The sequence below is a fragment of the Crassostrea angulata genome, chromosome 5 (genome assembly GCF_025612915.1).
Source record: "Crassostrea angulata isolate pt1a10 chromosome 5, ASM2561291v2, whole genome shotgun sequence".
Taxonomy (NCBI): domain Eukaryota; kingdom Metazoa; phylum Mollusca; class Bivalvia; order Ostreida; family Ostreidae; genus Magallana; species Magallana angulata.
Genome location: NC_069115.1, coordinates 24,466,423 through 24,482,696, shown reverse-complemented (window position 1 = coordinate 24,482,696; position 16,274 = coordinate 24,466,423). Strand labels below are relative to the sequence as shown.

General features: G+C 35.2%; 1 protein-coding gene and 2 non-coding genes across 3 annotated transcripts in view; 1 reads left to right on the top strand and 2 right to left on the bottom strand.

The window, feature by feature from the left end:
* The window catches only part of LOC128182983 (E3 ubiquitin-protein ligase rnf213-alpha-like), an 82,678-nt gene that overhangs the window by 42,910 nt on the left and 23,494 nt on the right, over positions 1–16,274 (top strand). Inside the window, exons 25-52 of the mRNA XM_052851766.1 lie at positions 1,145–1,291; positions 1,639–1,741; positions 2,612–2,777; positions 4,661–4,829; positions 4,970–5,109; positions 5,266–5,463; positions 5,596–5,718; positions 5,884–6,004; positions 6,205–6,446; positions 6,623–6,705; positions 6,807–6,940; positions 7,174–7,266; positions 7,662–7,856; positions 8,088–8,248; positions 8,668–8,890; positions 9,071–9,241; positions 9,421–9,483; positions 9,628–9,737; positions 9,904–10,038; positions 10,515–10,683; positions 11,024–11,097; positions 11,385–11,517; positions 11,919–12,026; positions 12,330–12,415; positions 12,497–12,679; positions 14,375–14,501; positions 14,624–14,818; positions 16,012–16,148. Coding sequence (XP_052707726.1) covers positions 1,145–1,291; positions 1,639–1,741; positions 2,612–2,777; positions 4,661–4,829; positions 4,970–5,109; positions 5,266–5,463; positions 5,596–5,718; positions 5,884–6,004; positions 6,205–6,446; positions 6,623–6,705; positions 6,807–6,940; positions 7,174–7,266; positions 7,662–7,856; positions 8,088–8,248; positions 8,668–8,890; positions 9,071–9,241; positions 9,421–9,483; positions 9,628–9,737; positions 9,904–10,038; positions 10,515–10,683; positions 11,024–11,097; positions 11,385–11,517; positions 11,919–12,026; positions 12,330–12,415; positions 12,497–12,679; positions 14,375–14,501; positions 14,624–14,818; positions 16,012–16,148 — 3,989 coding nt within the window. The remainder of the gene's footprint in view (positions 1–1,144; positions 1,292–1,638; positions 1,742–2,611; positions 2,778–4,660; positions 4,830–4,969; positions 5,110–5,265; positions 5,464–5,595; positions 5,719–5,883; positions 6,005–6,204; positions 6,447–6,622; positions 6,706–6,806; positions 6,941–7,173; positions 7,267–7,661; positions 7,857–8,087; positions 8,249–8,667; positions 8,891–9,070; positions 9,242–9,420; positions 9,484–9,627; positions 9,738–9,903; positions 10,039–10,514; positions 10,684–11,023; positions 11,098–11,384; positions 11,518–11,918; positions 12,027–12,329; positions 12,416–12,496; positions 12,680–14,374; positions 14,502–14,623; positions 14,819–16,011; positions 16,149–16,274) is intronic.
* On the bottom strand, positions 14,009–14,081 carry Trnas-aga (transfer RNA serine (anticodon AGA)). The gene has a single exon. It is a non-coding gene; the product is annotated as a tRNA-Ser (tRNA).
* On the bottom strand, positions 14,238–14,310 carry Trnas-aga (transfer RNA serine (anticodon AGA)). The gene has a single exon. It is a non-coding gene; the product is annotated as a tRNA-Ser (tRNA).

Sequence of the window (16,274 nt, the reverse complement as noted above, 5' to 3'; positions counted from 1 at the left end):
ATTTTAATCTAGTAAAGGTAAAAAAAACCCAAACGTTTTGTATTATGGGAAAGTAAGAATATTGCCTGTAGGTAAAAGTTGAAGCGGGCAAGAAATTAAAGTCATCCGATTAAAAACGAAACAAGCAGTCGACTTTTGGACAAATTTTCCCGTATTACTTAATACAATAGAACTAGTCCAAAATTCAGAGGAGACTTTAACAGATATCGCACATGTATCACACAAAGATTGTTTCATATTAATGATAGCTGCATATCTACTATATGTTGACATACCACAAGCAATAGAATTGTCCATCAGAGCAGACTACAGATCGCTAGATCTTCAGCTACGTTTCATAATATATTCGGACTGTTTATGTATGCTTCTATAAAACTGAATATCACTTAATGAATCAAAATTATTTAACTTTAAAGTATATGTGTACATGTGTTGAGTTTCTGCTAGGAATAGGAAAATTGTGCAACCACATACATGTAACCCCCCCCCCCCCCCTTCCCCAATTTATACACCACAAAGCTTGGGAATTAGGATAAAATACTTAGAAATACTTATGTCATATTTATTTCGATCTGATAAATTTTGATCTGAAAAATTTATAGGTATTTTCCTAAATAATGCATTTTACCCCTACAGCAAGTCATGTCGTGAGGGGATGCTCCGCTTTGTGGTGCCCTTGTTATTTAGGGATCTTTGTCAAATTGGCCAACTGGTGTTATCTTTGTGTAGGTTACAAATAAATAAGGGTAACTGACTAATTAATCCAGTGCATCATTTACTTTAAAATCAAATTTACTTTAGACTAAGACTTGGTACAATATGCATGTATGTAAATAAAATTTGCAACCAACCTACTGGCAAAGTGGTTTGACACTAGTTGATTTTTAGTGAAGCAGCTCTGTTTAAAACAAACAATGTTTAAAAGAGAAATTATGTTTTAAAATTATTTATCAATGAGACCGCAGAATACAGCACCATGTCTAAGGGATATACTTTAATTTAAGATCCATTAATGTGTACTGACTGTCTTCAAATTGCATACGGATAGTGTCCATGGTATGTTTAGGTCATAGAACACTGGCCTTATCAATATCTGAGAAAAGGATACAAGTCCTTACTTTATTGTTCTACACATACTATGTAGGTCCAGGAGGGTGTGGATTACCTGCTGTTCCAGTTACTGATACTGGGCTGTCTCACCAACAGCACCGGTCATGTGTGGAGAAAGCTGCCCTATGACCTCTACATAGTGGAGACCATGCCCCTCCTGGCTAGGGACTTCCAAGATCAGGTCTGTTAAAAACTTTCACTGTCAATATACTTAGTACATGTAATTCAAAATTTGGGGATTAATAAAAGCATTAGACTTATCGACAAGCTAGTGACATTTAATAGAGATATTTTTGCCTGCTTTATAGGCTTTATTCACTAAATGTAAATTTTTTATTACTCAAACCCTGTCCCCAACCTCATGCTGGACCCTCTGGATAGATGCAAAGTATATAATAGAAAGTCATTTTCTAAATGCCTACCGTGCTGAAATTTGTGATATAGCAAATTTTTAAACAAGAACTTACCCTTAGTTCACTTAAAAAGCGCAAACTCAGGAAAATAACCCAAGTTATTGTGTTTTGATAGAGAGGCTATATAAAGTGCATGCACAGATGCCTGGACCTTCTACCAGACGTAACCTGTCGCTCTCCATTAGAAAGTGTCAAGAAATACCAGGGGAATGCTCCAGGTACTACATATGCAACGAAATATCAAAAGAAATATGCGAACTATTTTTCATTTCTTACTTAGATTTCATTTCAGCTGATTTTATAAAAGAAACATGACGTAATATCGGTTGAATACAGATAATCGGATTTATAAGGTTTTCAAAGTCAATTAAAGGTTAAGTACAGGTATACTGTATGATATATTAATTTGCAAAGAGCAAAGTAATAAGCCACTAAGAACCATGAAATTTCCATGTATAAATGTTTTCCTCAAAAAAGGATTGAAAGATTCAATATACATTTCCTTCTCTAAGGTCAAGGTTACATAAATATATTTTAAGCTAATTGAGATTACAGTATATTAGCTAATTGAGATACATCTATCAACTCTACCATTCTATGATCAGAATGCTGTTTTTGAATAAGATGATATTATTGGTAAGGGCCTCTATTCTTATAATTAGATATCCAGGTTCAACCACGGTTGTATATACCACGGATTGTATTCCACACACCCTGAGGCCAAAGGTTGTGTGGGGTAAATCCCCGTATTCCCTTGATTGAACCTGCCGTGGATAACAAATTTATTTCCTATGTAAACCAAGTCTTTTTCCCCCCAAGTCCAATTAATTTATGCATTATGATGTCACATTTAATGCATTGTGATATCAAGCTTTTTTACCTCTGGCTGAAGTCGGGGGTATTTAAACTTACATCAGGCTTATTAGCCAGTCAAATCTTGTATTACAAGCTACATAGAAATAGAGATGATTTATACCTTCATTTATTGCAAATGCATTTCATTTCTGCAGTTTGTTAGTTTGATAATGCCCTTGGAAGTTTTTTTTTACAATTTAAATGTTGCCAAGTGAACTTCCCTTCTCTGGCAGACATTGGTGAGAGTGACCTGTTGTTTGATGTTGCGGAGTTTAGGAGCTTCATGTTCCAGCGGCCGTTCCAATACCTGTACAGACTGGACATGAACCGAGGCCTTGGGGACGTAGACATGAGAAGGACTGAGGGGAACCGCCTCACCTGTCTACAGACACTGCTCAAGTAATTATGTCTACAGACACTTGTTAAGTTATCACAAATGTCTACAGACACTAGTCAAGTAATGATAAATGTCTACAGACACAAGTCAAGTAATGATAAAAGTCTACAGACACTGATCAAGTAATCATAAATACATACAGACACTGCTCAAGTAATCATTATTGTATACAGACACTGCTCAAATTGTTAAATGTCTACAGACACTGATCAAGTAATGATAAATGTCTACAGACACTGCTCAACTAATGGTAAATGTCTACAGACACTGATCAAGTAAGGATAAATGTCTTCAGACACTAGTCAAGTAATCATAAATACATACAGACACTGCTCAAATAATTGTTAAATGTCTACAGACACTGATCAAGTCATTATGCATATCTACAGATGGTTTTCAAGTAATCATTAATGCCTACAGACACTACTTAAGTAATTATGTCTACAGACACTGCTCAAGTAATCATAAATGTCTACTGACACTGGTCAAATAATTACAAATGTCTACAGACACTGCTCAAGTAATCATAAATGTCTACAGACACTGATAAAATAATTATAAATGTTTGAAAACCCTACTCTGTACAAAAAATGATTATGTTAAATAGATATCTTCAGACTCTGTTCAAGTAATTATATACATGTATGTCTAAAGACACTGCTCAAGTAATTATAAAATTAATGTCTACAGACACTGACCATGAAATCATGATTGTCTACAGACACTCATGCGCGGATCTAGAGGGGGGGTCGGGAAAAATTTTCTGGATCCGCGCATGGACACTGCTAAAGTAATGATAGATGTCTAAAGACGCTGTACAAGTTTTTTAACTCCCTATTGTTAAAGTATTTTTAAATGTCTTCAGACACTAATAAATCATCATCACTGATACTGCACAAGTAATGGAAATGTTTACAGACATTGCTTATTATTAAATTTTAATAAATGTTTACAGACACGATTAAAACAAGTAAACATCAAATCAACATTTACTGACACTGCTTATTTGTATTTATAAATGTCTGTACAGTGTTTATTATAAGTAATATTATAAATGTCTATGAACACTGTATAAGTAATTTTTAATGTCTGTAGACACTGTTCAAGACAAAAGACATAGTGTGTACAATATAGGTTAAAGGGGCATGGTCACAATTTTGTCATATTTTATGTTTCTGTTTTTATTATTAACAATGCTTTATGAATGCATTTCTAATGATCAAATGAAATTGGGGTGCCGGTCAATGAGTTTTAAGCAAGATACAGGGCTCACTATTCTTCGTCATGTACACAAGGCTTGTGTCCTGTTTTTGTTTACATAGGTTTAATATACCAGTAAAAAATCTTTTTCAAGATGATTTATCTATATTCTTATTCATTTGAAGCATAAATAAACAGTTTCTAACAATGAAAACATTCATTTAAGGTCTAAAACTGGAATTTTCACTTCAACATTCAAAATGTAAACAAAAGCTTTGTTTACATAGCGAGGAATTGTAAGCTCTGTAACTCGCTTATAACTCAACAAATGACACTCAAATTTTGGTTGCCTATTAAAAATGCCTTACTTAAGCATTTTAAATATAAAATCGGAAAAATAATTTTTGACTAAAATCGTGACCATGCCCCATTAAACAGTTACACATGTATGCATGTTACCTGACATCATGATTAGAGACCATTCTTCTATGATATTGACATATTTTTAAGAAGGAAAGGAAATGAATTATATGTATTAACATCAAATGTTTCTGATATCGCTCTTTTATGAAAATGTTTCTATACTTGTGGCCACTAAACTATATAAAACTAAACAAAACAAATAAATTAAATTTTCAGTGATAGGCACTGAGAAATTCCTGACCCATCTTCTTTTTATTTTCAGGCATTGTGGAATTCCTGACCCATCCTGGGCAGAATTACGCCATTTTGTCTGGTTCTTAAACACTCAGCTGGTGGACTTTGAGAGTTCGGCTTATCTCTCCCAAGCAGCTGCAGAAGATCTTCCAGGATTTGCTCAGTTTGTTCTGAGATTCCTCATCCAGATGTCTCGAGTATTTGATTTTTTGGCTTTCTTTAATTTGTAACTTGTGTAGTTTTTATCAAAATATAAATCATTTAAATATCTACATTCTTTTAAAAACAGCAATTTTATAAAATCTGCTTGATCTCAGATTTTAACACATTTGTACAGGATTTTGCCACTCGATCCCTGAATATGAGTGAGGAATCCCCCATACAGATGTTGAAGAGGATCGACTCAGTGGATGAAGAGGAGGAAAATGATGAGGCAGATCTACAACAGTTTCAGCTCAGGAGGACTTGGGAAAGCAGGTATCAAATTATTAATTCGGAGATCAATGAGCTTTTCAACTGGTACATGCATTATTTGTTTGGAAAGTTGATATTTTCAGCAAAGATTCTTAGATAATCCAATCTATGTTTGAAAATGTCTCCACTTTTGACCAGCATTCAAAAATTTCTTTACAGCCCCCATCCCTACCTGTTCTTCAACATGGACCGCATTACCATGACATTCCTGGGCTTCAACATTGAGCGGCAGACCGGTAACCTTGTGGATGCCCAGACTGGGACACTGCTTGAAACAGGGATCATGCAGAGGAATTTACAGGATGCACTTACGAGAAACAGAGTCCCCATCAATGAAAACTTCGACAGTTTGCCAAGGTATTGACATCGAATTATGATGATGTATGAAAGATGGAACCTTTCGTATAATATTTATTCAGAATTTTCTCTGCTGTTTTTTGCTCTTCATGTACAGGGAAGGAGATAATGGCACCAATTTTTTTTTAACAGAGAAGAAAAATTGAGCAAGCTGTGCAGTGTGATGGGGGTAGATGTTCCTTATGACCCTGACCCGACCTATGAACTTACAACAGATAATGTGAAGAAAATTCTGGCTATCTATATGCGCTTTAGGTCTGTTAACAATTTGTGCAACAGTAATTTGAAGAGTTTGTCTTGCCTATTTAATTCAAAAGTGTTTATTATATGCTCAAATTTGATAAAAAGTATTGTTTTCAGAAGAAATTTCAGTTGTTTGTGTTTTTAAAGAGTTAATTTTATGTCAATCCTCTGTTTTAGATGTGACATCCCAGTGATCATCATGGGAGAGACCGGGTGTGGAAAGACCCGGCTTGTTAAGTTTATGTGTCAACTACAGTGTCCTATTGGTGTGGAAGTACAGAACATGGTGCTGATGAAGGTACATATAGATATTCATTGAATGTATTGTCATTAATATTAGATATTTTTCATTTATTAAAAACTTTCTGTAAGCCTTTTCAGAAGTGCTTTCTATACACAAGACAATAATAGGAAAAGCTTTTTATTCCAGTTGCTTTGTGAGATAGAACTATTTATTTTTTTTGCACACAATTTCAATATAATTATGATTCTACATAGGTCCATGGAGGCACTCGTAGAAGTGACATCATCAGAAAAGTGGAGGAAGCCGAGAGGATTGCCCAGGAGAACACGGCTAATTATGGACAGAAACTGTACACAGTGTTGTTCTTTGATGAGGCCAACACCACGGAGGCCATTGGTCTGATTAAGGAGATCATGTGTGACCACGCTATGGAGGGGGAACCACTGAAACTGTGTCAGTCCCTCAAAATCGTGGCCGCCTGTAACCCTTACAGAAAGTATGTAATATTATACTTGTCTTGTGTTGTTCTAGTCCTTAAAATGTTTTCAATTGACCTCTATATATTTTTTAAAGAAAGTGTGTCATCTTTTTTTTTCTCTGTACATGTATATAATTTACTGTGTTTTCCTTTTGATTTAGTTCGAATAAAATACCTTTTAATATTGTTTACAGACACTCCGAGGACTTAATCAAGCGTTTGGAACAGGCAGGATTGGGTTACCATGTGGATGCAGAAAAAACAACAGACAGAATGGGTAAGTGTTATCAAACAAACAAGTAAACATAGTTATGTACTTTCATGTTGAATGTTTACTCTCAGTGATAAGTAAATTAACTGTTTCTATGTGTGTGACAGGTCGGGTTCCCATGAGGAGACTGGTGTACAGAGTGCAGCCTCTCCCCCAGAGCATGCTACCCCTGGTCTGGGACTTTGGTCAGTTGGACACCAAAGTGGAGGAGATGTACATCAAACAGATGGTCCTCAGATATGTAAGGACAATGCTGATGTCGTAAACCCATAATGAAAACCAAATAACATATTAGTCAGATTTCATACTATGATTCACTTGACTTATTATAATTTTTGTACAATTGAATTCATTGCTGTTCTAGGATCTAAATTTTAAAATTTTCTAATTGCTTTTATATATCTATGCTTTCATTATTTATGTCAGCAAAATGATGAAAAAGTGGAAATGATCTTTTATTGCTTCTGATTTCAGATAAGAGGAGGAAAGCTACCCAATGAGCCTAATTTAGACACAGCTGTCAGCCATATTCTGACGTCTGCCCAGGAATTCATGAGAAGTCAGAGGGTATGGACAAGTTTACTGAAATGATAATTGCATTAAAAAAATTGATTTTAGCAGCAATTGCAGATGTTGCAAAACGTCCAAGAAAAATGAAGTTATGAGATTTAGTTATGGATATAGATTCCTAATCAAACACGAGGAATTAATATCCGTGTAAAATCGCAAGAGACACATCTCATGAATTTTAAAATCTTGCTTTTATTTTTTGAATAGATGTAGACTATGAAATTATGATAAAAATTAAATATTGAATTTCGCAAACTTATGCTCTCATGATTTGATGAAAAACGGTAGAATTGCGGAATTAAGTACTCGTGTAAAATAAATTTACAGAGGTCTTATCTCTCTCAATACTATGATGTCCAGAGCATTGAGTTTTACTTGAATTCTATTTTTAGGATGAGTGTAGTTTTGTGAGTCTGAGAGATGTGGAGCGAGTTCTGGAGGTGATGAGCTGGTTCTACAGACAGACCCAAGGAGATACTGATCTGTTCGACTTGATGGAAGAGGAGGAAGAAACAGACTCTGATGAAGAAGTAGAAGAAGTAGAAGACATGGAAGAAATGATGATGGAAGATCACACTCATCATCAGGTTAGAAGACAAGTCGTAACAAACCTCCATTCTGTAAAAAGGGACTGCTTTGCAGTGATAAAGGTCAAGGTTATCACTAGTATGTGTCATTGAATCCTTGACATGTGACCTCATCAAAAAATTAGAATTCATATAGAGTGTGATTGAAAAATTCTGATACGGTAAATAAATGCATTTTCTACAATTACTATTAATCTAATCTGAAGTGTTTCTTATTACTTTTCTTTACAGCCAGTAAATGATGTGACTAAATCCCTTGTCCTTGCTCTGGGTGTCTGCTATCAGGCTTGTTTGAAAAACAGGGAGGAGTTCCGAGAGGAAATTGTAAGAGAATTCCGACCCCCTTGTGTGCTTCCCAAAGGTCCTGATCAGATGGCAGATATCATAACAAGGTTTTTATTATCAATCACAATTTCATCATTGCCTTTCACATCTTTTCTGTCCAGTGTACATATATCAAATACAGTTGTCTGAGGATTATCTAACACTCACATTTCAAGTTGGTTAACACTAATATACTGTATATCCGGTAATTTTCGCGATGATCTAATTTTCGCTTTTTTCGCCATCTCTTTTAAATTGCAAATAATTTAATACGCATAAATTATATCTTGTATCATTTTCTATAAGAAACTTTTTAAATCACAAAAAATGACTGACGCAAATTAAAAATGCTCCAACACTTCACCTATTTTCAAAAATTTTGTGACACACGAAAAAACCCAGATATACGGTATTTGATGATATCCTGATGAGAACTTGCTTCGTAAAAATATCTTCATGATTGTACAGTTTGAATTTTTTTTTTCAGATGTCAGGATGTTTTCTTGGAGATCGACAACTTGGGAGCAAACATAGCTAAGAACCAGGCCCTGAGAGAGAACGTTTTCATGATGGTGGTCTGTATAGAACTCAGGATCCCCCTCTTCCTGGTGGGAAAACCCGGAAGTTCCAAGTCCCTGGCCAAGACCATTGTGGCTGATGCCATGCAGGGAAATGCTGCTCATACAGAGGTCTACAGGAATTATAAACAGGTGAAGACTTGCTGTTCATTGTTGTAAATTGCCAGTGCTTATATCATCTATTATCAAATTTAGTCATATACTGGTTGAACCAGATTTGCAATGACCCATGGAATTGTGGAAAATTAGTGCATGATTTTTGGTATGACTGGTTCTGAATAATCATGTATAATCTGTTGGGTTCCTTTGCAGGTACAAATGGTGTCCTTTCAGTGCAGTCCCCTGTCAGTACCAGAGGGAATTGTGGGAACTTTCCGCCAGTGTGCCATGTACCAGAAGGACAAAGACCTCAACAGATTCGTGTCTGTGGTGGTGCTGGATGAAGTGGGGCTGGCTGAGGATTCTCCCAGAATGCCCCTCAAGGTCAGAGACATTCAACAACCTTCATAGCTGGGAGATCTCTTCAGAAGAGATATATAAAAGCAATCACACATTTCTCTGTTAATGATTTGAAGGTCTTTTTAGTATTTGTACAACTTGAATTAAAGGGAAATAGCTTAATCTGAATAAATGTCCATAAATTGTTTTTTGTTTTGCTTTAGACATTGCATCCTTTGTTAGAAGATGGCTGTCAAGGTGATGAAACACCAGAAGAGCATATGAAGGTATCTTATAATATTAATCGATGCACAGCTTAAGCAGCTTTTACAACAATGTTTGAAGTTTAAAAGTGCTTTTCTATCAGTGACCTTAAAATTAAAGTAACTGGAAAATAGTTACCTTTGATTTTGTCATGTTTGTGTCTTTAGGTAGCATTCATTGGGATTTCTAACTGGGCTTTGGATCCAGCCAAAATGAACCGAGGAATTCTGGTGCAGAGAGAAGTGCCCGACTTGGATGAATTGATTGAAAGTGCAGAGTAATGTATCCTTCTTTGTTAAGCTCCAATCACTTGGGCACATTCTGATAGTGCACATTTTGACTTTGATCTTAAAGTTATTTAATATGCAAATCAAAGTTTCTTGATTTCTTGGTGCAAGGGCAGAGTTGAAGTAATTAATATATTCATTACACCTCTATTATAGTGGTATATGCTCCGGAGAAAGAAGCATAAAGAAGATGATAAAGCCATTAATTGAACCGCTGGCTGAGTCGTATCTTGAAGTGTTTGGAATGGTAGTTTCACAAAGGGAATTCTATGGATTAAGAGATTTCTACAGGTTTGATAAAAATGAAACTAACTACTTTATGTTTTTGCTAAAGATTGATCAACATAGCTTATGTCCTTTTCTTGGCAAGTCAATTTGATATTAGATAACTTAAAATAGATTATCATGCTTGAGATAGTATTGATGTATGAATGCGTAGCTCGATCCGTATGACAACATACACTAAGTATTCACAAACATCAGATTACATGTAACTCAAATAACCAATTCTTTTAAGGTTGCTTAAAACATAAAAAAAAACTTGCAGGAGGATTTTAAAATAGGTTTGATTTAATACTAAAAGTATATTAATTGTATTTTTACAAAGTTTCATTACATACAGGTGTAGTATTTCATGCAATTATTTGTCTTTGGGTGTGCAATTGTTTTGCCTTGTAGATTGTTACCAAACTGAATAGACATCTAACTGAAGCATACTTAATCTTTATCACTTATATAGATGACGTTGAAAAGCTTTTTCTTTACAGTTTGATTAAGATGGTGTACAGCTTTGCAAAGAAAAACAGAAAGAAGCCAACATGGCTGATGCTCCAACACTGCATCAAAAGAAACTTTGGAGGATTCGAGCACTCTGGGAGTCAAGACCCGCTAGCTGTTTTCTCTCAGAATCTACACAGAGTGGAAAAAATATCAAAAGTAATAACAAAATGTCTATTATCTTTCTCTCCTGAAATTGATCTTACTCTATTTCATTTGATCTTAACGTGTGTAAGATTTGATGTATACTCTTTAATGTATAATTTGATATTGTGTATTGCTAAATATCAAAACTCAAATAATTCTAGTGCCCCCCCCCACCCCCCCACCCCCCACCCCCCAACTTTCAATATGCTTCCGATACCACTGTAACAGTTGTGAATGCATTCATAACTTTTTTCTCAGCCTTCCAAAGATAATCCAGACTGTAGACTATAAGTCCAGCTGGAAGATACATAGAAGGTTGCATTTTTTCAAGATTGTACATCTGAAATTTCAGGCAAACGCTGATGATCCTGACATTAGTCCAGCTGGTCTGATTGAAGCCTGTCTGAAGGGAGATGGAGTGGACAGGTAATAACATTCAGCTTGAACTCTTGATATCAAAATAGAAACCTGTGAAGGTCAAAGATAGAAAACTCAAATCCAGTTGGATAAAAATTATATACCATTCAAATTCATGAAGATCCTAATAAAGATTTAGTATATTGGTTTGATTATCTAGGAAGGTCAATCGGTAATTTTCAGTTTTAACAGTCTCAAAGAGAAAATTTTATACATTTAAATGGCTGCATCAAAATTCCTATAGTATAAACAATCAAACAATACAAAATATGAAAATAAATCTATAAATTTGTTAGTGACACGAGGTATCTGCTGCTTCTGACGGAGAATTACGGAGCCCTGACAGTGTTACAGCAGAAGATCTTCACAATGAAGAATGCCATCACCATATTTGGAAGCAGTTTCCCAAGTGACCAAGAATACACACAGGTAATGAATGGCTGTCCTCTGAAATTTATGGAAGGATGACTCAAGTATTGTAAACCAATATTTTATGTTCATTTGCCAGCTAGCAATTTTCGTGAGATTCACAAAAGCTTCATCATCTTGAATATTTCTTGCCACAAATAAGTTATTGTGAGATGGTTCTTATAACAAAATCTGATGTTGATGAGGGCTTGGTCGTGAAAATATGTTGCCAAGAACCAGTTTATCCCTTCAAACCTGCGAAATGAAGTCATCACAAATAAAGATTGGTTTATTAATCCTGTATATTATCTTTTTAGAGGTAAAAGTTTATTGATATGCAGTAAGAATATAACAAAATTTAATAATTAATTTAAAAGTTTTGTGTATTTGTTGAAACTGACTGGGCAATACTTATATTACAGGTGTGTAGAAACATCAACCGTATCAAGGTGTGTATGGAGACAGGGAACACGGTGGTCCTACTGAACTTGGAGAATCTGTACGAGAGTCTGTACGACGCACTCAATCAGGTTAATATGTGTTACTATTGATAGCCTAGCTTTGTTGGAAGCCAAATCATGACAGTCCTTATGGAATTAAGATTCTTATCTTGAAAATGAATTCGAAATGAAAATACAATAGTTTAACTTCAGTGAACTAGGAGTATGGATATTTTAATTGTAACAACTGAGATTCTGTATATCAATTGATATTGACACCTTCATAAATATTAAGACATTTTTATGCATATCTGAGTTCTTTATTGCTCATTTAAATGAGAAATGATCAATGTTGAGTATTATTTATTACATAACTTTCTGATTCTTTTTCAGTATTATGTGTACTTTGGAGGTGAGAGATATGTTGACCTGGGATTGGGAACTCACCGAGTCAAATGTAGAGTTCACAAGAAATTCAGGTACTAGCAGTTTTCTTTGTGCTTGAACATTATACGAGATAAGGTTAACCAAATTATTTGATTTTTGTTCTCCACCTTTAGGTTGATAGTTGTTGCAGAGAAGAATATTGTATACAGCAAGTTCCCCATCCCTCTGATCAACAGACTGGAGAAACACTTCCTCAATATTTCCACCATGTTGTCGGAAGTCCAAGTCCGATTGGCAGAGAACCTGGAGAAATGGGCTGAGCAGTTTGTCAAGACATCAACTCCATTACACCAAAGGTTTTCATCATGTTTTTTTGTTCAAATGAGGGTTCTTCAGACAATTTGGGATGTGATCTATATTTGTTTGCCTTTATATATATGGCTCGCCAAATACACAAAAATGAGCGTAACATTTAATAAATTTGGTTTATCAAATTTTAACTTTAGTTTACAAACCGCAAACTATAATTAACGATTTGTTAACTACACTTTTTATCTGTAAAACTATATTTACTGGTTTTAAACTATAGTTAACAAATGATTATCTATTAAGTTTATCTGTCTGCAAATAACATTATAACAATAGATTTTGCTGATATAGATTCACATCTGTAAACTATAATTTAGATTTGTTAAGAGTTGTTAATCATAGTTTCACACTCGTAAAACTATATTTATCAGATAAATTATAGTTAATTATAGTTTTACACTTCTGAAACATAGATGATCGCGTTAACTATGGTTTACAGATGTAAAATATAGATTAACGGCATTAGATAAAGTTTCACAGATTATAAACTAGGTTAATCGACTGTTAACTATAGTTTATGGATGTTAAACTATATTTATCAATAGTTTATTGTTAGCTATAGTTAACAATTTGTTAATTATAATTTACGATCCATTAATTATAGTTTTCATCTGCAAAACCATATTTAACGGTTGTTAACTAAAGTTTACAAATAATCTTAGTTTATTTTTCTGCAAATAAAGTTAATGATCGATTTTGCTGATAAATATAGATTCACATCTGTAAACTAAATTTGCATTTGTTAACTATGGTTAACAGTTGTTAATCATAGTTTCACACTCGTGACATTTGTCAGATAAACTAATGTTTTGCAATCAGTAATGGTTGTTTTCAGTGTTAATTATAGTTTTACACTTCCTAAACATAGATAATCTTGCTAACTATGGTTTAGGTATGTAACTATGGTTTACAGATGTAAAATATAGATTTATGTCTTCTGTCTGTTCATTATAGTTTACAACCGTTACAATCTAGTTTATCGACTGTGAAACTATGATTAGCTCATTTTTGTGAATTTGGTGTGCCATATATGTAGGACCCTCTATGACCTATAGTTGAGTATGTAACGGGCTGGGAGAAATGATGACAGACCAGACCGGGATTCGAACCGGGGCTCCCTGAATCTCTAGTCAGGTGCTCTACCAACTGAGCTATCTGGCGCCGGTATTCAAACCGGTCTGACCGACACATTCCTCCCCTCTTAAATGATCTTCGCCCTCGAAGATCACCCCAGGCTCTTCCCCTGGCAGGAGTTAACCTGTCAGTTCTAGGGGTTGGTCACGGCACCAAATGTAACGGGAAGGGAGAAATGATTATGGACCAGACCGGGATTCGAACCCGGGCCCCCTGAATCTCTAGTCAGGTGCTCTACCAACTGAGCTATCTGGCGCCGGTATTCAAACCGGTCTGACCGACACATTCCTCCCCTCTTAAATGATCTTCGCCCTCGAAGATCACCCCAGGCTCTTCCCCTGGCAGGAGTTAACCTGTCAGTTCTAGGGGTTGGTCACGGCACCAAATGTAACGGGATGGGAGAAATGATGATGGACCAGACCGGGATTCGAACCCGGGCCCCCTGAATCTCTAGTCAGGTGCTCTACCAACTGAGCTATCTGGCGCCGGTGTTCAAAGCGGTCTGACCGTCACAAGTATAATTAAGTGAGTAGTTGTTGTTTTATCAGGACAAAGACCTCAGATTTCACTTTGGGAGATGTGTTCATGGGGTACCATGCTGATACCTGTGCTTCAATCATCCTGTTGGTCAGTCAGAAATACACAGATGATGATTTACAAGGTTCAGAGACAGAGGTGAGGAAAGGTCAAAGTTCACTTCATTATGATATACCTGTAAGTTGTAACTATGACCATAGCCTGATTGCAATTTGCAGTTGAGGTCAACTAATATTTTCACATTATATTTTATATTCCAGGTCTTGAAGGAAGCAAAAAATGTCTTGTTGTGGTGTGCTACCCCAGATGGTGTACTCAGAGCTAAAAAGACACTTCCAACTGATGAGTATGCATTTGTTGAAAGTACTTACCATGAAAAACAAAAGCATGACAACCTACTATATTATCTTGACCAGAAGATCAAGACTGAAGACAGTGAAGGACTTTATGCACAGGTAACCAATGATATAGTTGAAGGCAGGTATTAATGGTAGTTGATTTTCTTGTGAATGTACAGTTTGTATAATAATTATAAATATATAAATTTTTAAGTTATATCAATGCTGTGTTTTGTGAATATTTTGTTCTTGGAATTTTATAATGTAATGTTATATTTCTCTTTTTCATTTGATGTTGAACTGCTCTTTAATTATTTGAAGTTGAATGAGTAAAAGCACTTGAAACATTCTGTATTAACAATAAGAAATGTACCGGTACCAAATACAGCCAAAACTTTTAACTTCAGTGTTCTTCAACTCACAGGTACTTGACATTTGACATTTTCTTGTAATGAACAAATATTCCCCTATCTAACAAATACCATCTTGGATTTTTTTCTAGGATTGTCACATCCGCAAAACAACAGTACAATAAAACTCCTTTAGTACAAACATGGAAATAGCGAATTCTCGGATATAGCAAAGTTTCATGTACATAGTTAATTTGCTAAAGTTATTATTACGAATTCGTTATATGGATAACACGAATTACGGATATAACGAAATAAATCCATTTGTCCCTAGGACTTTGCTGCAACCGAGTTTTACTGTAGAAAGACAATGCCAAAAAACTCATTTTGTAATCCTCTTTATGGCGATATTATAAAGTACCTGACATTTCTTTGAGTGTAATTAAGTGACACTTAAAGTTCATTCTGCATGCTATAGTGAATTTGGGTGTATCTTGAAAAAAATTATTTAACCAGGAACAATCCAGTTATATTTTCCTAGTATTATATTGCATATAGGGTAACCTTATTGTTTGGATAGCTCCTCCTACAGTTTTCAAGATAAGAAGTTTTGCAGATCAATTGTACATACTATCAATGAGATAAGCATATCACTTGGATTTTGATTTTTGATAATTTATGAAAAAATACCAGCTTTTGAACTTACCAGTAGTCAAATAGACAAAATATTGCATATAGAGAACCCTATTTCTCTGAATACTAGGTAGTGTTTATCAATTCAGGTTTGACAAATGGATAATGGATTCTGTTCACATACAGAAAAGAAAACCCTGTTTGCTGTTATATTGAAAGCTTTTCTCTTGTCTCCCAAATAAATGACCACCAACTTCAGATTACAGAGGAGACAATTTTGGTTCGGAATCCTCTATATTTGGTAAAGACGTTTTCCCAATTTAATAGGTAACCACCAACTCCAAGTTGATTACCACAGTGGACGTATCAGACCTGTCTCAGTACCTACACATTCCCAGACCACAGATCACTCTCCTGACTCTGCAGTCCTTTGACACGGAGCAGCAGTTCTGTAGACAAGTCAAGTAAGTTGTTGAAGCAGTAGTTCTTTAGACAAGTAGTTGTCAGTGTAGCAGTTCTGTAGAAAAGTAAGTTGTCAGTTCTGTAGACAAGTCAAATAAGTTGTTGAAGCAGCAGTTCTGTAGACAGTG